General features: G+C 39.5%; 1 protein-coding gene and 1 long non-coding RNA gene across 7 annotated transcripts in view; one reads left to right on the plus strand and one right to left on the minus strand.

Moving 5' to 3' along the window:
• The window catches only part of REV3L (REV3 like, DNA directed polymerase zeta catalytic subunit), a 248,567-nt gene that overhangs the window by 47,239 nt on the left and 174,760 nt on the right, over window positions 1-26,568 (plus strand). For 2 of the 6 annotated variants that reach the window (XM_082634116.1, XM_082634117.1), the window contains exons 4-5: window positions 8,277-8,368; window positions 10,469-10,571. Coding sequence is in view for 2 of the 6 variants with exons in the window: in XM_082634120.1 (XP_082490246.1) it covers window positions 17,991-18,129 (139 nt within the window). In the remaining 4 variants the exon portion in view is untranslated. Of the gene's footprint in view, window positions 1-8,276; window positions 8,369-9,657; window positions 10,572-17,387; window positions 18,130-26,568 lie in introns of those variants that run through there. The other 4 variants (XM_082634119.1, XM_082634120.1, XM_082634115.1 and 1 more) reach the window with 4 other exon arrangements.
• Window positions 1,721-17,138, minus strand: LOC309811420. Its single transcript, XR_014295159.1, has 3 exons — window positions 17,073-17,138; window positions 5,137-5,214; window positions 1,721-2,039 (listed from the first exon to the last, which is right to left on the minus strand). It is a non-coding gene; the product is annotated as an uncharacterized lncRNA (long non-coding RNA).

Genomic DNA, 26,568 nt, shown 5'->3' on the forward strand with positions numbered 1-26,568 from the left:
AAAAAAAAAGGATAAAAACAAACTCCACTGGCAGAGGAAACAGTAAATCATTTCAGAATGGAATGTACAGAGTGCACTCCCATCCCCACACTCCTGCTGTCCTCTCTGAGGTCCTGCTACTTTTGTTGAAGACGCTTTGTGGATGTGACTCTTCATTACAGTCTTCTGACTGTGCTCCCGGATCTCCCATACTTAGTGGAAGGGAAGATGGCTGGTGCTGTTCCCTAGGACTTCAAATGCTTCAAAGGAAGCATTTTCTCACTGAAATGATGTTAAAAATGGTGTTTGGGTTCCCTTAACTGTGAACTAGATAAATTACTGAGAGCTAGCCTGAAAAGCTAATAGCCATTTCAAGATTGTTTCTATGAGAAACACATTTGTAGGTCCAAAAATTGGCTAACGACCAACAAACATTTGAAACACAATCTGTTATAGATGGGAAATGACTGAATATTTTTAAAAAATTGATTTATACAACTTTTTTCAAGTGTGCAGTAAGCCACAGCATTTCTTGAGTCCCTGAACATGTTGCATTAACAAATGTAGTATAGTACCTGTACTAACATATCACTGAAAGTTCAGACATAACTTGAGGGTTTGTCATACTATTTGCTCTACTTTTGTGTATGTTTGACATTTTTGTAATAAAAATAACATTTATTTGAAATTCTTTCAAATAAAAATACTGCATTTCATTAAAAAAAACCCTTTCAAACATAAATTTCAAAAATCCTCAGGGGATCAACCTAGGGCAAAATTGTGAGGCAATATAAGAACACCTAATAAGAAGTAAAAACTTGAATTTTGAATTGAATCCATAATATAGACAGCAAATCAGCTATCAAAATGTTGAAAACATTTGAAATAATGGACCTATTTTCAAGCCTCCAGATCTCCTATCAATGTTGTTTATAATTAAGAATCTTTCAAATGCCTAAGTAAAAAAAGAAAAAACATTGCAATTGATGTAAAAAAGGAAAATGAAATTCATCTTTCAGTATATTTATCTCTTTAAGATGTAGCTTGATAAAAGTCTACTAGACTTCCTAAAATATAATTTTATTAAATTCAGAGTTAAAACATTTACTCTTTAGATATCTACAGCCAACTAATAAATTTCGTATAACATCTTTTGTATCTTTTATAAACAAAATATTTTAAAAACCTACAATGTCATGATGTAAAAGAGAGCAATAATTATAATAGACAAAATAATAAATGAAATATGATATGCCTTCTGCTATGTACCTATGAGTTATACCAAATAATCATTACAGCAGATGTCCTTAGAGAACAAAGAGAATGAGAAAGTATAAAGGTAGAGGAAGGCATGGAAGATATTTTCTGTTATCATCTACTGTGTGGTCTTTCACTGCACTATTTTTTAAACAAAAAAAGGTTTCCGCCAGGGCAAGCCCCACTTCAAATGTCCCCTTACCCTCCTGACTAGAGAATACTGTGTTTGTGTAGTATATGATTTCATCAGACAAGGCTGTGAACACATGTGATTTATTCAATGATCCTATTCTGCTTCCTTTTAAAGATAAAGAATGCATTTAAGTCGATTGTGTATGAGACTGTGGTCATTCCTTAGAAGGCTCCATTCAAACAGAGAATAACATTACCTTATTTTAAAACGTTAAGAGTGTAGCCATTTCTTTGGTCTTCATTTTGTTTCCAGGCAATATCAATTAATACTTTCATTTATTTTAAAAGAGAAAAATATAAAACACAAGTAATTACTTTGAAATTGTTTTAATTTTCTTTGTATAAGCAAAACAGCCCCGTAAAACATTCACTTTTCAAAAATCTTTATATATAAACAACAGTGTAGGATGGAAGAAACAACTAAAAACAACACAGCCACCCACACAACAGCTCCTAACCGTAGGCCCCATCAGGGTGCAGCTCTCATGAAAATAAACTGCTCACATTCCCAGAACCACAATCCCCAGGGAGGAATCTTGTCCTCTTTAACTTGCTGGGTGGTAGAGCCCAGAGGAATTACTCAAAGTATGAAAATCCCAAAGCATGGTCACCTAGGGGGAAATGAGGAGACAGATATGACTTGAGCATGATAATTATTTTCTTGTAGTAACAGTAAAGAAAACAACCTTAAGTGGTAAAGGCTGCATGAGTTCCAACTTCAACAGGTAGCTAACTGTGTATGTATTTTCCAGACACAGCATTTGTTAGCTAAGGCAGAACACACAATGTATACTTGCCACTGTCTTTCAAATAATATTCTCTAAAGTATTCACATTTATTGATTATAGATACATGTAAGTGGTATTTAAAATAATAAAACATAGTAAACACCAGACATACTGTTCTAGGTACTTCATACAGTTTTTTTCACTTAATCCTCACAGTAACCCTATGAGGTAAGAACAATTATTATTCATGTTTTACCAAAAAAAAAAATCTAAGTCATACAGAAATTTAATTATTTGACCAAGATCACATAACTAGAATGCAAAACTAGGTACCTTGTCTCCAGAGCTCTTGCTTTAAATTTAGCTCCAGTTCTGTCTCATGAAATTGGATGTTTAACCCCACTATCACAGAACTATTCTTCCAAGACTATAAATTCTGTTTCTTCTCTGTGAACTTCCACCTCTTCCAATGAAAATGAATAATTGTTCATCTTCTGCCTCCCAGTTCACCTTCTGGTTTCACCTGCTTCCATGTACAATCTGGACCCCTAGTCACTTCAACTATGCCCCAAACTCCTCCCCAGGCCTCTCCTACGCAGTCAAACCAAGGTGGTCGCCTGCACCGGCTGTCTCGGTTCCTACCACTGCTCCCCAGCAGTGAAGCATTACTGCTGATCCAAGAAAAAGTCGTGCTGCCTGTTGGTAAGTGGGCCTCACTACTGATCAGCAGTCCTTTCACTGACACTGCACAGCATCCATAGCAGCTGTTCCAAACTTCTCCCAGGATTAAATCCCCAAATGCACCCGTCTAGCCCTTTGTAGATTATCTTACCATGGCTTTATTTAAAATTCATCCAAAGTAGGGTTGTCAAAATACAGGTTGCCTGGTGATATTTGAATTTCAAATAAATAAGGAAACATATTTTAGGATAAATGTGTCCCAAGTACTGCGTTATAGAAATATTTAAATGGTATTTAAACTAATAAAAATAGCAAACTGTGTACCGAGAGCCTACCAAATATTGCATAGAACATACTTAATACTCAGAAGTTATTCACTGTTTACCTGAAGTTAAAATTTTACTGGGCATCCTGTATTTTAATTTGTTAAATCTAATTCAATCGAATCCCCCTCTTTCCATTCCCAGAAGTACCCTTCCTTTTTTCAAAGGTTAATCCTCTGAACTATGGTATTGATCTTTCCTCCTTACTTCACTTTCTTCTGTATCCTACATATCCCTTCCTTTCTACTTTCAAGCATGCTCTGGTCATTCCTACCATGGTACTCATGGTCCCAGTTCTCCACCCCTGTGTGAACTCATGCCCTTTGCCGTGTCACTGTGCAGTTTCTCTACAAGGTGAATTCTATCTCCCGCCCCCTTGAATCTGGGCTTGGTCACACAACCTGCTCTGTCCAATATGAGGCAGAAGTGCCAGTGTGTCAGTTTGGAGTCTAGGCCTCAAGAAGCCTTGTATGTTTCTGCCTGCCCTCTTAAAACTCTTCTTCCAGGGCTTCCCTGGTGGCGCAGTGGTTGAGAGTCCGCCTGCCAATGCAGGGGACACGGGTTCGTGCCCGGTCCGGGAAGATCCCACGTGCCGCAGAGCGGCTGGGCCTGTGAGCCATGGCCGCTGAGCCTGCGCTCCGCAACGGGAGGGGCCGCAACAGTGAGAGGCCGCGTACTGCAAAAAAAAAAAAAAAAAAAAAAAAAAAAAAAAAAAAGGAATCGTCTCCAGGCCCTCCTTACTTTAGATTACTGTGTGTATTAGCCTCCTGATTCCCTGGTTTGCAGTCTCTGCCTGCCTATCCTCACTACCAAATCCTTCCTGTATAGCACTGCTAAATCAAGCCAATCATCATTTCCTGCTCAAAACTTTCTGACTCCCCAAAACATACTTGCCAACTCTGAACTCCTCAGTATTCAAACCCTTCCATAATCTGGTTCCAACCAACTTTTCTAGGCTTGCTTCCACTCCTTACATATACTGTCAACCAGTCTATACGAATAAAATTTCTTTAACTTAACCTTTTCTGCTCTTGTTGGTTTGGTTCCACTCTTTGGAATGCGTTTGCTGCATGTGTCTATCCTACCCTACCTCCAAAGTCTAGTTAAACACCTGTCAGTGTTCCTAATCTTTTTTGTGTGTGTGTGGTACGCGGGCCTCTCATTGTTGTGGCCTCTGCCGTTGCGGAGCACAGGCTCCGGACGCGCAGGCTCAGCGGCCATGGCTCATGGGCCTAGCCGCTCCGCAGCATATGGGATCTTCCCGGACCGGGGCATGAACCCGTGTCCCCTGCATCGGCAGGTGGACTCTCAACCACTGCGCCACCAGGGAAGCCCCTCCTAATCTTTTAATCCATGAATCACATCCTAGGTTCTTTTGGTCATGTCTTCTTGTACCCCATACCCCTTAATTCCAGGTTAAGGATTTTCTATTTGAAGATTTTTAAAATTAATGTCTTGTTTGTATAAATACTTCATAAGAGTTGAACACATACTATCTTAAACTATCATTATATACTTGTATTATTTGTTTTACCAGATTTTAAGAGCATTAAGGAGCTTTCTAATACTAATTAATTTTCTGTATTTCCCAGAAATTACTCTAGTGCCTTAACATAGTAGTGATGAGTATAATCTGTTGAACATATGAAAAAATGGATGTTTATAATATAGGGCTAGTGTTTGAAGTTGATCCCCTTTAGATAGCAGCCAGTGGCTGTGCTGGGAATTTCTGAACTGCTGGAATCGGGGTATAAATCTTGGTAGCTTGGAATTAGAAGGGGAGTCTAAACCAAAGATGATCAGGCTGTAGTCAAATGCCAGGAGGCCAGACACATGCATCAGGTAAAAAGATCCAAAGGTCAAACCTGAGATGAAATGTAGAGCAAAGGGTATGGAATCAGGCAAAGACAGTAGAAACAACAACAGTTTAAAACAGTTTGATGGGGATCTGGGATAGTGGACTTCATAGCACTTACCAAATCAAAATGAGTGGTTTGTTGGTAAAATGGAGTTGCCTAAGAATCAGAAGTTGGGCTGGCAGCTATTTATCATTTCTAGCAAAGAAACACATACATGGAAATAAATTTATAACAGCAAACACAGTAAAATATAAACAGGCCTGCTTTGAGGGGCAAATTTAATCTGAGCTCCATTTTCTTGCTTCTGCCCTGTCATCTTAATTTATTTCACACCTTTGCACAAGTTCACATCCAAGTTCTAATGTATTTTTTGATTCCTTTATATTATGGCTAAAGAAAAACATATTTTAAGAGATATAGTATCATAGTACTCAATACCAAATAGAAAAATTCAGAAAAAAATTTTTGCTATAGTTTTTAGACTTTTAATCTACCAATCAGTAAAGCTACAATAAGAAAACTGTACCTAATAACCACTGATTTTCCTGCACTGACTGTTCATGGACTGGAAAATTCCAAGAATATTTCACAAAGGTTTAAAAAAATTTTTTAATGTAAATCAAAAAACAATCCTAATTATAAGAAATGCATATTTTATTATTGAGAGCTCTGAAGAATTTAATTCCTACAACCTACCTTGCCCTATAAACCATTTGTTTTGTTTGCCTGTCAATCTGTGAGGTTGGGGTTAGAAGCAAAAATGCACAGTGTTTCCTTGTACTAATTAGCAGCAAGCATTGTGGCAAAAACTAATGTCCACATGAAAAGCACAGCAAAATTCACTTTAAATCCTACTGTAAATATGCAAAAGTCCTCTGCATTTATTTTTATTGTAAGTTTTATTTTGAAATAAATGCTGAATAAAGTATACTTTTAAAACCTATATTATTCTTCCTGATATTACTGAGAGAAGGATAAACTCCCATATTAATTTCTTTAAAATTTAATATTTGGCAAGCAACATAGAAGAGTAGGAAGATCACTTACCAAGGAGCTACATTACCTGGGTCCCACTTACACTTGGGGTCTTAGGCAAGTTATTTATTCTAAGTCTCAATTTCCTCATCATAAAATCTAAAGACTTGGTCTTCCCTGGTGGCGCAGTGGTTGAGAGTCTGCCTGCCGATGCAGGGGACACGTGTTCGTGCCCCGGTCCGGGAAGATCCCACATGCCGCGGAGCGGCTGGGCCCGTGAGCCATGGCCGCTGAGCTTGTGTGTCTGGAGCCTGTGCTCCACAATAGGAGAGGCTACAACAGTGAGAGGCCCACGTACCGCAAAAAAAAAAAAAAAAAAAAAAAAAATCTAAAGACTTGAATTAGTTCAGTGGTTCTTGCAAGGAAGATGAATTGGAACTGCCTGTGGACATTTCTGATTTGGTAGATGTGAGAAGGGAGGGCCTGGGTAACTGTGACTTTATAATATTTCATAAGTGATTCTGATGCATATTACTGGCTAAGAACCAATGGTCTAAATAATTTCTTGGGTCCTTTGCGATTATAAAACTCCACTTTTTACATCCAATCAATGGACTTTTAACAGCTCCTAGCTTTCATCATTATTCTCTTCTTAATGAATAAGTGTATTTTAGCAAAGAGAGAAGCTGTAATTATTATTATTAATAATAATTTATTCTAAATTATGAATAGCTTACAGTTACTGAGTGCTTATCAGTTCTAAGGTATTAACTCATTTAAAATATGTAACTTAATCCTCACAATCACACTGTGAGGTAGGAACTAGTATTATCTGTATATTACAGATGGGAGAACTGAGGTACAGAAAGTAATTTGCCCAAAATCACAGAGCAGGTAACTAGGGAAATTGGGCCGGAGAGCCTGAACTCTTAACCAGTATGCTACGCTGCCATTCAATAAATGAACTATACGTACAAACATACCCATCCCTGTTCCCCATACACATAGCACTCCCTTCCCTGCTACTTTTGGGAGGAAAAGGGTGTGTTTTTAGAAATTTGTGGGATCAGAAATGATGGAAAGGGGAAGCTGGGAAAGGCAAGAATGAAATGACTTAAGTGAGCTGAGCCTAAGACCCCTGTCCTGAGTGACAACAACTAGAGACAACTTGGATTCACAAAGGCCTCTAAAAACGTTAATTACGTGTAGGAATGATTTCCCTTCCATTATCATTTCATTCCATAATGTTTAAGACATGTTCTTTTTGACTGATCAAATATTAATTTTAAAAACATTAGAAATTTACCTTATTGGATGGACTAGACCCAAAACCATAAAGTAAAACAGGAAAGTAAGTACAAAAGCCGAGTTAGAGAGTCAGAGAGAGGGTAATAATTGAAATGATCCAGCCTAATACTAATTTTTGGTATACAAAGAATTTATAACACTATACCTTGGCTTATGAAGTATGAGGTTCAGATGGTAGAGACTAATACATTATAAGGATAACCTTCTCTTCCCAACAGTATAGATAAAGAATAATCTAGCCAAGGTTGGTGGTCCTGAATTTACAGTGTTAAATGCCAATCTGCATAGCAGTGATTTTTTCTGTCTGGGTGCACTCAGCAATCTGGGAGCAGACACCCAGTTAGAGCTGTTGTTTTGTCAGGTAAGTGATATCAGGGCAACAGGGCAAAGGAGATGTGGTTCCTGGCAAGAGAGTGGTAATTTAAAATAGAACACAGCAGGAGATGAAAGAAGTGAAGGCAGGAGAAGGCTGATAGGGAGAAAGAAGAGAAGTCTATGGACTGGAGGTCCCAAGTCAGAGAAACCTGAGAAGGGTGACAGGCTGCAGCGGAGTGAGGAAGAGTACTGGAAATGAGATGTTAGGGAACTGACAATGGCTGTACTGGGAGTAACTGAGTGACAAGCTAGGATGAAAGTTCTGGCCACAGTCAAGTCTGCATTTATGAGGTTAGAGGTGAAACAGATTGGGTGTATGACAAATCCAGGATGTGGCAATAGAAGCGAGTGGGTGAAGATCACATCAAGGAACTCTGAGGCTGTTGCTGGGTGAGCTGTCTACTTGGGTGATGAATTCACTCAGGATGACGGGAGGAATGCAAGTAAAGAGGAAGCCGTAAGCCACGTGTCATAGTCATTAATAAATTAAGTCTTGCAAGGCTCGATAAGCTCAGTACAGGCGACTGGGTATTCGAAAAAGGTATCCTTCCCCCTTATCTATGAGTTTTCTTAAGACTAATCTTTGCTCTACTTTTTAGATTTGGCAAGAACCTCTGCTTCACAGTTTCATCTTAAGGAGAGGTCTTCTCTGCTAAAGTCGAATGGAAAATGAAATTACCTGCTAATTCAGGCAAGAAAAATCTCAGCTCCCTACTCTCATAAATTTGTGAAAATAAATGTTTTAAAAACAAATTACAACTCAGTTGCCCTAGTTCTGGTTTGAAAACATCTGGTGAGACCACTGGGTACAGTTTCCCACTACCCTTTTTTTTTTCTTTAGGTATAAAAACACACATACAAAGGTTTCTTATAATCTTGAAAGAACAGGGTGGCATGCTATTTACTGACAGGCTGACCTTTACACAAAGAACCCCAACCTTCAACAAGCTGAAATTACTGTTACTGATGCCTTCAGAATATTGTCTTCTTCAGAAAGCATCATTTTTTTTTTTGAAAGCATTATGTTTTGTCCAAGTCATACAGAAGTGGCTATATTATGGACACCATTTGGTCACCAACTGGTGCAAGGCAGAGGGCAGGGGAAAATTATTTCTGCAGTACCAACTATAAGTCTGATACTGTGCAAGGAAAAATAGGAAATGTCAAATATGATTCCTAATGTCAAGAAACTTACAATTTACTTGTCAGTTACATAATACTTTAGCCCAGAGCTATGTCTTACATTTTTTTGAATCACTCACAGCATCTAACACAGGACTTCACAGATATCAACAAGAAGTTAATAAAAAGTTAAAACAGCAATACAAAATGTTTAGAATTAAGTAATAAAATACATGTTTAATATAAATGACCAAGAGAAGAGGTAACAGTTGAGCTTGTGTCATTGCAATCTATGAAAAATCTTGCTCCTATTCTAATTTTATATTTTTACTTTGAACATGTACTGACACAGGAAGGTCCCTATTCCTACTCATTGAAATCTTCAGGGAAGAAAAGAGCCAGGTCAGCTTTCCTTAGAGGAAGGAATTGGAGGTCAGGCTTATCCTGCAATAGGGCATCAAAAGTAACTGAGTCCTTACCCGCAACCTTTCTCAGATAGTCAAGGAAACCAGCCTTGAGCAATAGCTCTTTTAAGCATGCAAAACTATAGGTCAACCTGTTATTGAAACCCTTTCCCTCTTGGGTTCTTTGATTTTACATTATATTGTTATCCTTCCATTCACTTATCAAAAAATTATTGAGCACCTACTATATACCAGTGATGTGTTCCTATCTATTATTTCTGATTCCTTCACTACCTCTTCATTTTCTACCCTGCCACTCACACTTTCTCAGTCCTCAGGTCTTTTATATCTATCTATCTACCTACCTATCTAGTCCTTCAGAAAGTGTACCAGTTCTCTGAGGTTCCCAGCCTTTAGGCTGATATCTCCCAACTTACATATCCAACACACAAGATGGAAGGTCTTTTTTTTTATACAAACTATTCACCTTTTATTTATTTTTAATTTTTTATTGGAGTATAGTTGCTTTACAATGTTGTCTTAGTTTCTACTGCACAGCAAAGTGAATCAGCTGTACATATACATATATCCCCTTTTTTGGATTTCCTTCCCATTTAGGTCACAAGGTGGAAGGTCTTAAACATCCTGCTACTGCTACACCTCACTGATCATTCCTTCTAAGTCTTTCCTGCTGGCATCTCTTCCTCTAGGGAAGTACTAGGTTCTGAAATTTTTTCAACACTCTTTGTCTTTTCACTCTGTACTGTATCCTTACACAATTTCATCTCCCTCTCCGTCAATCGCCAAGTTTAAGAATGAATTTATTTCTATTCTCGCTCTTTCCATGCTTTAGGTCTTCATCAAGCCTGTTGCCCTTACTTTTATCCGGTAACTCCTCTTCCTCTTTAAATATTAGCTTAAAGTCATATTCTTCAAGAAAGTCTTTATTCTTCTCTCTAGGCTAAGTTGGACAGCTCTGCCATGTGACTTTATGTCACCCTGTCCTTTTCTTTTGAAGTATTTGTCATCTCAAATGATCTGTTTAATGGCTGTCTTGTCCACTAGACCAGGGGTCAGTAAACAACAGTCCATGGATCAAACCCAGTCCCCCCCGCCTGTTTTTTAAATAAAGTTTTATTGGAACCCAGACACTCTTTCCTATGTGTATTGTTGATGATTGCTTTTGTGTTTCAATGGCAAAGTTGAGTAGTTGTGAGAGAGACCATATGGCCTGATAAGCCTACAATTTATCTGTCCCTTTACAGGAAATGTTTGCCAAACCCTGCACTAGACTATTAGCATGAAGGCTGAAATCACGCCTGTCATTCTCACTTCTATGTTCCCAGCACTGGATTATTGCAACCACAGGTAAGTGCTCTGGAAAAAAAGAAACACAGTACAATTAGAGTGTGTAACAGAGAACCATAATCAAATATATAGCTTGGGAAGGCTTCCCTGAGGAAGTGACCTTTGACCTGAAAGTTATTTTTTATTTATTTTTTAAAGATCTCTCTTTAAAAAAAATAATTAATTAATTATTTTATTTTTGGCTGCGTCGGGCCTTTGTGGCATGTGGGATCTTTCTTCATTGCGGCATGCAGGATCTTTCTGCTGCGGCACATGGGCTTCTCTCTAGCTGTGGCACCTGGGCTCCAGAGCACGTGGGCTCTCTAGTTGAGGTGCGTGGGCTCAGTAGTTGTGGTGCATGGGCTTAGTTTCCCCGAGGCATGTGGGATCTTAGTTCCCCAACCAGGGATCAAGCCCATGTTCCCTGCATTGGAAGGCAGATTCTTTACCACTGGACCACCAGGAAAGTCCCGACTTGAAATTTAAAGAATGAACTAACTGTGCAAAAAGAGGTGGAGAGAGGAAGAGCAAACCAGGCAGAAAGAATATCACATACAATTCTCTCTTCTTTGGAGAGAAAGAACATGGCATGTACTTGAAACTGATGTTCTTGTCAAATAATGAACAATAAAGTAAATTCCTTCAAAGTTAAGAGTAGGATCCAAAATGGAGCTAATCAGTGGGATATTTATAACAGTGTAAAATTTGAAACATTCTGTTATTGGCCGACAGTAGGAAAATGGAAAACTGTTGTATGTCCATGGCACAGCATATTATGTATCCATTAGAATAATTTATACGAAAAATTCTAATTTGCATGAGAAATGTTTCTGCTACAATGTAAAGTGAAAAAAAACAGGGGATTATTTCCACTGTGTAATATATTTATAGAAAATTTTTCTAGGAAAAAACGGGCTAAAATGTTAATCATGACTGCCTTTGGGTGGGATTGAGTGTCCTATATTTTCTTTATGGTTTTCCATAATTTCTTTCCTATGCATTTCAAACCTTTAAGATTGGAAAAATACATTTTATTGAGAAAATAAGGAAATATAAGTGTTGGTCTGTGACCTACACATCTGACAGTAAATAGTCTTTCCTGGTCCCTGGAGGGATGTAAAATTAGGATCAAAACCCAGGGGAGCTCACTGTCAATAACAAAAATTATTAGTGGATGTTTTCCTGGAATGTGATTTAAGCTGTGAATATGTAAGTGCAGTGGGGACTTTGGGGCCAGGGAAAACCAGCCTGAGATATGCTGCTCTACAGACACACTGCTTCTGAGATTTTGAATCTTGATTATTTAAACTGAGAACTTAATCTAATCTTACTCTATGTGTGTTTGGTTTCTTCCTGCCTAGTCATGATCCATCAGAAATGCCCCAATTAACAGTTCTGGACATGTAATTTAAATGAGGGTCCTGGAAAGCTCAATCATCAATTCTAATATTACTCTATTCTGAAAGCTTCTTTTTTGTTTCTCAAACATCATCTTTAATTTATAGGCTCAATGGTCTCTCCCTTAAAACTATTACTGCTAATTTATGGAAGTGGAAGAGTTGAGAGTTGTTTTTTCAAAGTGTTGCTTCTCCCTGTAACTGAGTAGATTAATTGGTTAAAAAGATAAGAACAGAGAGAAATTCAGCTCTCACCACAATGATTAATTTGACTTTCCTTTAGTTTCTTTTAAAAAGAGACATAAAACCCCATTCTTTTAGTCAAAAAATATTTTATCATTCAGGCAATACATATTTATGTGTCTACCTTATACCCAGACAGCTGCTATGAATAAATTGGGGAAAACCTGCATGAAGTCTTTTGAGAGTGAGGAGAGCTGATGGCAATTGCCTCCAGAGTTTGCCATACTTAATTAGGTCTTCCAAATCCCTTCTGGGAGGAAATGAGTTTCTTTACCATCATGGTTTCATAGAGGCCAGACACTGTATGAAGGATTGGGTAAAAATTTCCCTTAGAAAAGATCAACTACCATTTATATGCATGTGACACCTAAAACCCACTGATCCCCTTAAAACTTTCATCCCAAATGTTTGTTTCATCACCAAGGTAGGTGGTATTATTTTTCCGACAATGGAAAAAAGGTCACCATAATTCTGCTCTCCCAGGTATGAGAATTTTGAAATCTTTTTAACTCAACTCTGTATTTTGCTCTGCTTGAGAATCCATAGCAAAAATTGCACATGACCTTTCCAGGATCTGCAATGATCATGGTTCCTAGCTGCAGACAGTGGAGTCAACTAAAGGAGTTCAGTAGAGAGAAGTAACTCCTCTTAGGGGGGCACTTAGAAATGTATGAGGGCATTTTTATCACAGTGGCATGTAGTGCCCAGGGGCCAGGGATGTTAAATATCCTGCACAATAAAGAATTGTTTCATCCAAAATATCAGGAGAAGCCCCCTTGAGAAACACTGAGCTCAGGGTCAACTTCATGGGCATGCAAACTGTGCAGTCATACAGGGCCCACTGCTTGCTTTAATGGTCTGCAGTTACCATTCTGAAAATCTTAATACTTTTATGTTTGAATGTCTGTTTTATAAAAGAAGTGGTACAATGGATCATACCTGCAAGCCGAGGAGGCAATCTGTTTGTCTTCTTGCTTACTACCCAGTTTGCACACAGTCTGCATAATGCCTCACAAGCACAGGATGCTGGTGAACCTAAGCATACAGGAACTCTGGGAGTTACAAAGTGACTACAAGGCAAACATGTTATATCTATGACTGATTTAGTGGAGGCGCTGACAGTTCCAAGAGGCTATGCTTTCCATTTCAACCAGAACTTGCTTCAGGTGCAGAAAGAAGGTAATGGCATCCTAAGAAATACAAGTGACCAAAGAACTCTATCGTAGCCTTACTTGTGTGTGTTACTTCCCTGTATGACCATTTACACTGAAAATGATGACATAGAAGGAAGGGGAAAGGCAGGGCAACCCATAGTTCCTTTCTCTTCAGTCCTTCCTTGCTCAGGTTGGTAGGACACGTGCATATCAAGAAGGGAAAGAAAAACAGCTGAGTTAGTTTTATGCTGCATTTACACTGTTCTGATAAGCAAAAATACATCCTCGTGGCATGTACAAAAACTACGAAATATGAATTGTGTCATTCTGGTGATTCCATGTATGAGTTAAATGCTCTTATATTTGCGTTTATAAATGGCACTGCACAATATAAAGTGAAATGGTAAAATTCATTCTAATAATTTAAAATTCTAATTTTTCTTAGAATGACATTAAAAAGCAAATTAAAAAACAGCATGACAAGTTGAGGGAGAGATGACGGAAGAAAGAAAAAGCTTTGTATTTTAGTACATATAATGCCACTTTTTCCCTGCTTTTTGAACAGGGGCCTTACATTTTTCATTCGGCTCTGGGCTCAACAATTGTGTCGCTGACTGTGACTGAGCTAGTTTAAGCAGAAAGGGATTAAAGGATAGTATTTAGCTCATAGATCTCCGCGAGGACCCGAGAACCAGGCTTGGATAATACATGGCTAGAAACGACATCCAGGAAAAGCCAAACCGGGAAGAACACTCATCCCACATCACGTCCGCTATTTAGCAGAAAGCCATCCTAGCACCACTTGCCAGTCAGCACCTATGACTCTCAGAATGGAGGCCAGAACTCCTCCCCAGCTACCCAGAAGAACCAGACGCCTCCACCACGGTGTCTGCCAGAAAATCCCATCTCCCTGAGTGCAACTGAGGCGCCCCGTTGCTCATGTTCAGATCTACGTCTTGAATGGGTGCATCTGATTGCTGGAAACTAGGTCACATGTAGTGAAACACTGAAGCCAACATACAATTGTTAGCATCTTCTCCAACTAACTCCCCATCCAGTGAAGTCCCTTTGGTAGCTCGGGAGTGTTCACTCCATGAAAATGGGTCAGTGCTACAAATCAGGGTCTTTCCCCTCCTCCAGCCATTGTTAATGATTTACTGGCACCACTCATCCATGCCAGTACGCTAGTATTTTTACGTTTTCTAGCTTCTAAAGTACAGAAAAGCAAGCTAGAAGGGGGTTGGATGTGTTGGATAAGCCATCTTGTAATATCTGCCAAAAAATTATGGTATCCATTGCCTTGTTCTAGATTATAAATCGCTAACAGACATTGAACAGTATTGGTACAGAAGGCTGAGCAGGCTTTTACTAAAGGCGTGACATGATGAGTATAGGTCAGTGAACTAGAAGAGATGATAAAATGTCACTTGATATGACTGAAATATATTTCTATGATGCGGGACTATAAACTCTCTAAGGGCAGGAACCATGTCTGTTTTGTTTCGCTCTATCTCAAATCACCTGGCAAATAGTCACTCAACATTAACAGCAATAACAAAAAGAGATGCTTTAAGTTTGTTAGTATAGAGTTCAATTTTGGCAGTTCTCATATTGTATGTAGATAACAGTTCCAAATGATTTTACTGTTTTCAGATGAGTTAAATTTCTGGATGTCAAAGTTTATTATGATACTTTCACATACATTATCTCATTTGATGAAGCCTTACAATATCCCTGAAAAGTTAAAACAGGAATTACTCTCCATTTCATAGATGAGAAAAAAAACCCCGAAAATACAGTTATCTTTCCAAACTCATTTACCTAGTAACGGATGGTTTAATTTTTCATTCTCTGACTCAAAATTCCAGAACCCTTTCTTACCTCAGGAGAATATAATTATCAAACACATTTGATAATGATTAATTAGGGGAGTATTGTCAGGTTTTCAATTTGAACATTAACTTAAATTTGATTACATGCAATGGACACAATATCCTAATTTCATGCTGCAAATGTTTTTCTTCAAGAGTGAACATTCTTTCCTTGGAGTTCTAGAAGGATTTGAATGATGGTTGCAACTGCCTTTTCTTAAAGTAAATGAGTTGATTCAAGAGGTAGGAGGAAAGAAACCCTTTTCTAGAAATAGCTAATCTGTGAATCTCATACTTTTACCTTTTTCTAGTTAGGAATAATATAATTTAAATATTATGGATGTACTTGATTATAATATAGTACAGGGATTCTCGATTTTATATTACTTAAGAATCATGACAGTGGTGGGTGATCCAGGCCCCATCCCCCAAAAATGTGATTTAGTAAGTGCCAAAATATTAAATTTTAAAGAACACACTAGTGCCATGAAATACTGTGAGAATCACTGGTACTGTGCATCTGATATTCAGCTTGTACAAAATATTTTACCAGAAAACGCATTTAGTATGGTAGTCCTATTTTTAAGTCACTTCTACACCTTTCTAAAACTAAAATCAACTTGGATTTTGCCTCTTAAAATATTAGGTAAGGTCCTGTATAGTAGTAGAAATCTTGCCACCTATGTTTACAATCATGCTCTCAGGTTGAAAACTGCAGGCTAATTTGTGGTGGTCATCAGTCTCGAATCCCTCGGAACATAAACTCTTATTAGCATTATATGTTATGGGATTTATAGACAGCTTACCAGTGATCTGGCCCTCTGGGCCTTTTGATTTTCCTACTTTAAGAACCACAATTGTTCCAAATGAGGATCTCTCACACCACTTCAAATATACGGCAACCTACTAACCATTAAAATAACACCTGTATAATACACGTGTGAAAGAATGATCTCTAATTTGAGTAGATTGAAAATGACTGTCAAAAGTCCTAATTCTGTGGCATATTTCAAACTTGAAACCACGGTTTCTGCCTTCTACTGCTTCAATCTTTTTGATGGGAAGAAACCCTCATGGATTTTTAAGTGAAACTCTCGTTGCACGGATGAGCAAACTGAGGCCCGAAGAAACCAAATTATTTGTCCAAGGTCACGCCCAATATTAGTGACCAAGTCGGACAAAAACCCAACGGTTCCAATATAATGGCCAAGCCAGCTGCATCTGTTACTACCCTTTTTTACTATCCCCCTTCCCCCCTCTTTTGGATAAAGTTGTTTTGTCTAACGGTCCTTCCCCACCTCCTTTTGCTTTTATGCCTTAGGATAGTAAAACCTTACACACACTGTTAATGAATAACACTGGGAGTCCACATCTGACGTGGTGACTTTCTTGGGCCTTCTTCTTCGGCCGAAAATTTCGCCGAAAGGCTTTTAATCCTACGTTCCACGGGGAAGGGAGGAGAGGAAGGGGAGGAGGGAGGTCACTGGGAACTGACAAGTCCTTACATGTCCAGGCGCGCGCCCGGGACGCAGCCTGTGGGCCCTAGGAGGAAACCAAGGAAGGACATACTAGGGCGAGAGGGGAGGAAAGGGGCGGGAGAAAGACACCACGGTGGGAAATCCCTGTGCACAGCATCTGCCAAGCCCTGGCAAACCTAAGCACAGCTGAGCGTGAATAAAACTCATTAAGCGGCCGGGCGCAGACACTGCGGAACAGCCGCTGAAGAGGGGGCGCGGCGGCTCGCGCCGCATGTGGGGGAACGAACAGCGGGGCGGCCCTTTTATAGGCCGAAGCCCGCGCTCGCGCGCCCCCGCCCCTCGCACCGCCCCTGGGCCACGCGCGAGGCCGCGGCGTTACCTGAGAAGGGCAGGCTGCGTCCGCCGCCCGCCCTCCCGCGAGGCTGCGGCGGCACGAGGGCTGCGCCTCGCCTCCCCGCGGGCGGGTTTTCTTACCTTGTAAAAAGCCGTTTCCGCGGCTGCCCCCGCCTACTCTGCAGGATGTGAAATGGCGGTCGGCGAGGCGAGCGCGATCACCGCGGCTCCGGCCAATCCCGCCTAGCCACCAAAACGGCCCTGAACACTGGCGCCCCCCTCCCGCCAGGCCCTCCGAGCCCATCCATGACATCGGCGCTCCGCCGCCCCTTCCCTCCGCTGCCCCCACCCAGGTGACCGTGCCCACCGGCCGAGTCATCGATCCCCCGCGCCCGGCGCTGGCCGAGCTTTCCGGCAGCCTCCGCTCTCGCTGCGTGCCCGAGGGCGGGGGAGAAAACACTTACTCGGCCCCCGCCTGGATGTCCCGCTGGGGCGCCGGCCCGCTTCCCTCCCTTTCCCGCCGCTTCCCCTCCCCCAACTACTCACAGCCCTCTGTTCGCCGCACACACAACCCCCCTTCTTCCCTCCCCCAGTGGTTGCGTCCGTGACATCATCATCATGGCAACAAGAGCTGCAGCCTGGGACGGAGGAGTCCGTGTGATTCCCGGCGGCGGCGGCGGCAGTGGCGGCAGCAGCAGCAGCAGCAGCACCAGCACCGACGAAAGCGCGAGGGCTTCTTTCCTGTCGCCCCTCGCCGGGTGCTCCTGAGGAGGCGGCGGCAGCAGTGCCCCGCCCGCCGCCGCTGCTCGCCGAGTCTGAGTGTGAGGGGAGGGGGCCGAACCGCGGAGAGGAGGGGGCGCCGCCGCCACCGCGGCTGTGGGGCCGCCGCTGCGGAAGGAGCCGCCGCTGCTGCTGCCGCTGCCAGGTCTCTAGTGAAGAGGAGGTAGTGGCGGCGGCGGCGAACATGTTTTCAGTGAGGATAGTGACTGCCGACTACTACATGGCCAACCCGCTGCAGGGGCTGGATATCTGCCAATCCCCCCTCACCCAGGCCCCTGTCAAGAAGGTGCCGGTGGTGCGAGTCTTCGGAGCGACCCCGGCAGGTAAGCGGACGCGGGCGGGAGCGGCGGACGCCCGGGCAGCCCTCCCCGCCGCGCACTCGCGCGCACGCCGCCGGCCCTCTCCGCAGATCGCTGCGGCGTCTTCCCTCTCCTTGGCCCTCCTCGCCTTTCCTCCCGAGCCTGACGAGAGGCGCAAAAATGAGGGTCCGCGCGAGCGTTGCGCGCCGCCCCCCGCATCCCACCCCAGGCGGGGAGGCGGCGGGCGCCGAGTGTTTACACTGCGTGCGGCGGTCGGGAGCCGGGTCCGCGCTCGGGGTCGCGGGCAGGCGGAGCGGGCACCGCTCTCGCCCCGGAGGATAGGTCAGGTGGCCGCGCCATGTCGTCCGTGAACGGGTGCGTGGGGCCCCGCTCTGAGGTCGGTCGCTGGTGGGACCGCGGACACCCTCTGCGTCTCCCAAGTTCCCTTTGCTGGAAATGGCTTTCAGAGGAGTGGGGAAGTGTCAGCTATGTTGTCAGTCGCTTCTCGTCGCCTCTCCTCACCAGCGCTCTCCTCTGCCCCTTCTGGAGATGCTGTGGGCTGAAGAGTAGTGCCTGGGGCCAGATAATCTTTCTTGTTGAAGTGACCATGTGGTTCTGCTGTGAGTGCAGGTCGTAACTCCTTAGAGTTTAAAGTAAAAGCCTCAGAGTCTGGGGGACAGGGCTGCGTCCCCAGGTGCATTGCTTTCAGGGAAATGTGTATCCACGGAAGTAGGAAATGCGTGTTTATGTTGCCCAACGAACAACATCCCACTTACTAGCGTGAATTTCATAGGAACCACAGCTAAGCCCAGCAACGCAAACATTAAAAAAAAAAAAAGCCCCTGTGCTGGGGTGTAGCATTGCATTTTAAATACACGTACATTTAAGACATAAACTATTTTGAAGAACCAGTGGGGTGGGGAGACAAGCTACTTTTCAAAAGCTCTTGGGGATTTATGGTAATGTAAGTAGGATAGTGGCTAAATTTACAAGGTTTTTTAATTGTTTTGCTTTTCTACATGCTTTGAACTGCCTACGTGAAATAATGGAGCTGCCTCCTAGAAAGAGATGCTATGTACTGCCCTTTGGGATTTTAGATAGCGTTTCCCACTTGATGCTCCTTGCCCTAATCACCATTCATCTTATTACTACAGTCAGTTTTCCTGTGGGCTATCAAGATAATAGCACTTTCCCAAACACAAGCACTCATTCTAAGCAGTTATCTTTTAATGTGAATTCTCTTTGTTAAAAATTTCAGTGTTGTTAGTGAGATTTGACAGAATGGTTCTTTTTAAAATAGTGAAAAAGATTTTGATGATACGGACTTTTTAAGATGGGGCATTTGGGTGCTGTTAACAATTTGTTGAAAGTGTAACACCTGAAACTTTGGAGGCTGGAGAACAGGCGATAAAGAGTTCTGAAGGATAGATTTTCTGCCCTTTTAAATATAGTGGTGCTGTCTTTGTTTCTAATTGGAATTTCAGTGTAATATACTTTTTTTTTCACTTCAGGTGCAGAGAAGGAATAAGATAGGGATGTTGATATAGCTCTGTTCAGCCAGATTTTGAAATTTTAAAGGGACATGCTAATAGGATATACTGTGGCATTGCTGTGTATTACAGTTTGTATGGTTTGGGTTACTTTTCTACACATAGTTTTTTTTTTTTTCCTCTGCACAAGTCATAAATATGTATCCCTGAGTGATTTGCAAGCTCTGTTTTATAGGGAAGTTTTGTTTGTGGAAAAAAAGTGAATTTCAGAGTGAGCTCGGAGGAATTTTATTATGTGAAAAAATATTCTTTAAAAAATAAGGAGTATGGTGTACTTTTGTGTTTCTCAGTATAAAAAAAATAGACATGTGAACTAGTCTATAAAAAGAAATACGTGTTTCTTCCTCTTGGACATCTTACAATAGATTACCAGCATCTCCCCCTCCCACCCCTTAAAAAAAAACTGGATTAAAAAATCACTTTGAAATGTATAATGTAAATCAATATAAAAGTTAGACTTTTTTGTACATACATTGAAAGATATAAAACCTGATACAGAGAAATCTAAACTTCAAGTTGTTAAGGATAATTGAATTGAGTTTGCTATAAATATAGTTCACAAACATAAAAATTTTTGTGTTTCCTCAAAAGGTGAAAAATTTTGACATCACTGGCATACATTTAGAGTTTACAGCTTTCAGAATCAAGCCAGCATTTTTAGCATGTCAGAAACTCCCAGTAAAATTAATATTAATTGAACATAAATAAAAACTGTACAATTATCTGCTTCTGAATTCCCTCCCCAAAGAAAAGTAGTCCAATCCACCTAGTAAAATAAAATTTGAAAATAATTAATATAAAAAAGAAGTCAATTTGGCTTAGTAAAAGTCTGAATGCTAGAATTTTTAATGGAGACAGATTTATTGTTTGAAAGCACAAACTATATATATCTAATAATTAGTAAAATTAATGGAAAATTGTAATACATGATAAATCTATGTTAGAGTGTCATAAACTTAAGTCTTTCATACATAGGAAGTTTTGGAAGTCCTCAATTCTTTACCTTGGTTTGGAGAAAATATGTTTTTAAACTGAGTTTGCTTTTCAAACGAAGTTGTGAAAAATAGCAGCAGAAGAAATTTTCTCCCAAATAAAGTGACCATTTCAGATTTATATTATAAATTTTGAACTGATTGGTTTATTACATTTTTACTAGTTCAGTTTTCCTATTATTGCATGAAAAGTATTTTTCTGCTTTAGAAAACAGTCCAGTTGACTTCTGATTGTCCTGTGTTTTGAGGGCATATTTGAGTAATTTAAGAAATAAATTGTTTTAGGTTTAAAAGCTCTCATATCTTAAGTTGGTGAAATTTGAAAAGGTATTTTAAAAAGTGGTACGTTCAAATTTGAATGATAAATCCTGACTAACTGATTTAATCCCTTGGTGGTTGAGGATATTGGTTCCTGAGAGAATCAATTAAATTTTCTATATATAAGTGATGGAATTATTTTTTAAAAACCAAAAACCTCTTCTGCTTTTCTTTCACTCATTTAAAAATGTCTTGAATATTGTTTTGACATACAATGTACTTAGCAATATAACAATTTTTTGGTAACTTGTTTTAGTGGTGGGAAGCAAGGTTATAAATAACTAAAGTACAGGACAGCGTTTTTTCACTTGGATTTGAATATGGGTATGAGTGCTCTGGGAATTCACTTCAAATAAAATCCTAAGGCTTTATTGTAAGGACCTGACTCAGGTGGATCTGGGAAGCTGCCCAGTTACCACATACTAACTCTTGCTTATTAGTTGCCTGATGTAACTCATTTCATGTTGAGCTTAGACAGCTTTCTCAGTTTTCTCAACATCAATTTAAACAGAATTATCCTTTCAAAAAGCTTCCCTGCTGAGATGCAGAGTAGGAGTAAATAGAAGAGTGTGAGTGAGATGTTCACAAAGCAAGTAATTAAACGAAGTAGGACAAACAGACTATAGAGGGAGCTGCTTGACTTTAAGATTACTGTAAGGAACTCTGTCATTCCCCCCCCCACCAAGTCTTCCTCCAGCTAGTGAAAATTTTAGTAGATTGTTCTAGATGCTATGAAATCAGGTTATTCAACATAAGAAATTGATAATTCTGAAATGCTGTATAAAGTTATGTAGTTGCATAGTAACCTCACTTTTTTGGTATTTTGGTGGATTATTAAATAAATTTGAGATGAGTACAATTTTGAAAGCTAAAGCATTTATCAACAACTCAGATGACGAATAATTTCTCTAAAAAAGTCTTGTTCATAGGCTTTTTTTTTCTAAACCATTTAAAAATATTTTAACATCACATAATGCCTATTTGATACAAATATTAGAAGGATTTTTCAGGAGCACTACTGAGATTTAGTGATTTACCACAAACAAAATTAGTCACTTTATTTAGTAGGTATTTGAAGCTTGAGTTGCAAATTTTATTAGTTTGCTGTATTGTGTTTGACTTAAAATAACCATCAGTTAATCAGAAGCTTATTAAGCAGGAGTCCTCTTAAATCTGTGGACACAGTGTAATCTTGTAATACGTGATTCAGTTCATTCATTGAACACTTAATGAGAACCTACTGCATATATATTGAGCTATTTTTTAAGTGCCGTCGTTATGAACAACTTTTACCCTCCAGAAGCTCACAATGTAGGAGGGATGATAGACATGTAAACATAAGTCAAGCATAGTTTAATTGGAATATAAAAGAAATGTGTGTAAGACAAAGTGAGGACTCAAAGGAGGATATGTTCATCGACCACCTAGCAGGCAAAAAGGGGAGTCAGGGAAGGCTTCATGAAGGAAGTATGGATTAAGTCATTTTAAAGCGATTTCAAAAGAATATAAAAATTCTGATAGAGGAACAGATACAAGGTAATTCACAAATGGAGAGAAAACTGCTCTTGGCTGGGCAGCTTGGCAATGCATGTCAGAATCCTTGAAATGTTGTTTTTTGACCCAGTAATTCCAGTTTTAGGGATTTTAACCTATGAATGTAAATCTTTTGGCAAAATCTGATTATCTTTTGAATCCATCTACTTCTTTCATTACCCATCACCACCCTAGTCTAAACTACTAGCATTTTTGGATGCATTTACAACAAATAGCCTCCTAATCTTGGCCTACCCCAATCTATTCTGTTCCCTTCTAGTCTGTTTTCTACACTGTATAATCAGAGGGATCTTATCAAAATGCAAACCTGATTATATCACCATACTATTCGGTATGCTTCAGTAGCTTTCCATTGCATTTAGGATAAGGACAAAGCTACATGTCTTATGTGGTGGCATCTACATGTCTTACAAGGTCTTGCACAGTCTGGTCCCTACCTCTCTATCCAGTCATGGCTTGAGCCATGTCCTTCTTGCCTTGCTCTTTATGTTCCAGCCATATTGACCTTATTTCAGTCCCTTATTCTTGCCATGCTCCTCCCTCAATCAGGCCTTTGTACCTGCTGTTCCCTCTGCCTAGAATGTTTTTCCTTTTCCTTCACCTAAACTCCAATTTGTCATTCCTCAGGGAAGCCTTCCATAGACTCTCAAAGCTCCATAAACTCTCCTTCATAACACTTGCTATAGTTGTAATTTTTATATACATTGGAGATTAATGTTTGTTTTTCCCAGTAACCTCCATAAATGCTGGTAATGCGTTCATTTTTGCTCACCATTATACAGCCAATGCTGACCACAGTGCTTGAAACTCAAGCATTTGTTGCAAGAATAAATCAATAGATGATAGGCATAACAGGGAACAGCCCCACATGTTCAACAACTGAGAAATGGTTACATAAATTGGGCATATTCATTTAGTAGAATTTATGTCATTAAAGTCATGTTTTCACGATTATAATATAAATATAATATATAATAATACGGGAAAATGCTATCAGTATATTATATGAAAAAAATCAGTTTGCAAAATAGTCATTTATGCAGGAAAAATGCACCAGAATATAAAGGTTGGTTATCTCTGGGAGGTGTATTTTGTATTTTTCAGATTTTCTTCAGAGAACATGTATTGATTTTATAATTTGGAAAAAGAAACTACAAAATTAAGGAAAAGCTATCAGAAATATGGGGAAAAGACTTCAAGTTGATAGTGGGCTCCCAAATAAGTATCAACTAAAATGCATGATTGCATAATGATAGTGTTAAACTTGATTATATAAATTCAGTTTAGGAACTGCAAAATGATTCTTATATTAAAGAAAGCCAGTAATTTCTAGTTTTATTTTGCTCATTTATATGTAAACTGATTTTAATTTTAAAATGTTTTGCAGAGTGGGATGGCTTTGGCACATGACAGCAATGAAACAGAGCAGAGACTCTAATATATGTAAGAACTTAGTGTATGATAATGGATGCTACCTTTCCTGTCAGTAGTGGAAAGAATTCTTTAGTAAAGTGTTGGCTTCCAGATAAGTCAGAAGATTGAAATGTGAAAACAAACAAAAACGTAGGATAATTATTTTAATTTAATCTAGGAATGGTGAAGGCCTTTCAAAGTATGAAACAGAACTGAAGCCAGATTGCTGAATTTTACACCGTAAAAATAAAATTCTGTATAATGACAAAAATCATAAAGTTAAAAGAGAAGTAGACTAGTAAAAATTATTTGTACACTTTTCACAAAGGACTAATTTCCTCTTAATATACAAAGAGCTACTAGAAAACAATCCAGAAGAAAAAGTGATCAAAGAATTCATATGAAAAGATGTGCAATTTTATTATAACGAAGATGTAAATTAAAGCTACAGCATACCATTTATCACCTATCTAATTAGGAAAGATTGATTACATAGTATAACTTGGGGAGTGTGAGAGGAAGGGGAAATGGGCATTCTCTTATATTGCTGGTGGGAGTATAAAATGTTCATTTTCTATGGAAAGCAATTTGTAAATCATTTACAGAATTTAAAAATGCACGTATATTTTAGTGGTGTTTTTTTTTTTTTTGGCCGTGTCGCGCAGCTTGTGGGAACTTACCCTACTAAAGATTGAACCCGGGCCCCTGGCAGTGAAAGCTCAGAGTCCTAACCACTGGATCGCCAGGGAATTCCCCCCTTTTTTTTTAGTTCTTTTTTTTCTTTTTCACGTATATTTTGGTCTAGCAACTTCATTCAAGGATTTTATCCTCTAAAAGATTTTACATATGTGTCAAATGAGCATATAAGAATATTTGTGGCAGCATTGTTTGTCATTGCAAAAGGTTGGAAACAACCTAAACATAAACCAGTAGGGGAGTAGTTAAGTACTATTATGGCATATCTATTCAGTGGAATACTAGGCAGTCCTTAAAATATTGAGGCAACAGTATGTGTACTGCTGTGGTGCCATGTCTGATATATTAAGAGGAAAAAAAACAAGATGCAAGACTCCATGTGTGGTATGCTGCCATTTGTGTGGCTTAAAAATATATATGTATGTATAAAATATATAAATATAAATAAATATATGTAAATAAAAATATAAATATATGTTTATAAGTATATATATTGTACACATATATCTGGAAGGATACATGAGAGTTTTTTAACAGTGGTTGCCTCCAGTGAGGGTAACTGGTGGCCTAGAGGACAAAGGTGGGAGTCTAATTTCTTTATAGTTTACTGTTTGGTAACTTTGGGATGTTTTTTGCCATGTGCATGTGAAACCTGTTCAAAGTTAATTTTTTTAGGTTATGTTGTGCTTGCAAGAATTGGTAAGGAAGAACAAAGATAAAAGGGCATAGTAGTCCTAAATAGTGGTCAAATGATTACTGCAGTACTGTTTAATTTTAGGTTTTAATTTTACTGTTTAATTTGAGGTCTTCTAATTCAGAGCTTCCAGTTGATGTTATGTGGCTCTGGGTGCTAGTGGAGTGGGATCTGAAGGTAGGGTGTGTGGTTCCTGTAAGCAGAGAGCATGATGAGCATAACTAGCAGGTATTGCTGTGTTTGATATTTTAAGTACATTAAAGAAGGTGCTTTACTACTTGGAATCTACTTCAGCCAGCAAGAGTATGTACCTGCCTCTTGTCAAGAAAGGATCGTGGAGCTGTTATTGGAGTTTGTATTCTGGGTGCTTGAGGAGCATGTCATCCAGTGCAAGGTGCAGCCACTGATGATGAGAGGACTGGGTAGCAGGGATGTTGCACTGGGGGGGCCTAGCTCTATGCCTGAATTTCGCCTGTATTGGATCCTCTTAACTGTTTGTCTGATGTGCCATTTAGCTTGTTGCAAGGTGACTGCCTAATAGTGCATGTATGTTCTGAAAAAATAAATCATCGTTATTTTGAAATATTGCTCCTGATGTGAAAAAGGTTGGATTTGAAATTCATTCATATTGTTACAAATTTTATTTAAATTAAAAATTTTCTTCCATAATTATATAAAGAAAATGTGATACATATTTTTCGTCAAGCACCATGTCGATGCCTCCAAATGCCCTCTTGTTGGCCAGTGTGCTGAACAAATATTATTTACAGTATGAAAGGGGTTGGAAAACACTGTTCTGGTGAAATTCTCTCTTTTTATTTAAAGAAAACTGATATCTAGATAGATAAGCTCAGGGATTTGTCCACTTTACAGTTGGTTGGTGTGGGGCTGGGTCTGAAAACTGGGGATATTGACTCTCGGCCCTTAGTGCCTCACACTGGCTCCCCAGACCTGAGGGAAAATTGGAAAGGCATTGGTTATAATTGAAAGACGGACATACAGACGTTTAGAGGAAAAAAATATGCACATACACAGGTTAGAAATCTTTGAGGGCCTGCTGTGTCCGATAGTGCTTAGGCTCTTCCTGTAGACTAGGTTATAGTAGGATTTGTTTTGTGATGACTGTAGCTATCTCCTTTTAAAGAACAATATAAAGATTAGACTATAACAAGAGGAATTTAGGACAGATATAAACAAAAATTGATACTAGAATTGTATGTATATAGTTTTCCAAAGAAAAGGGGAA

Source organism: Mesoplodon mirus, assembly GCF_964341445.2.
Source record: "Mesoplodon mirus genome assembly, chromosome: 10".
Lineage (NCBI taxonomy): Eukaryota > Metazoa > Chordata > Mammalia > Artiodactyla > Ziphiidae > Mesoplodon > Mesoplodon mirus.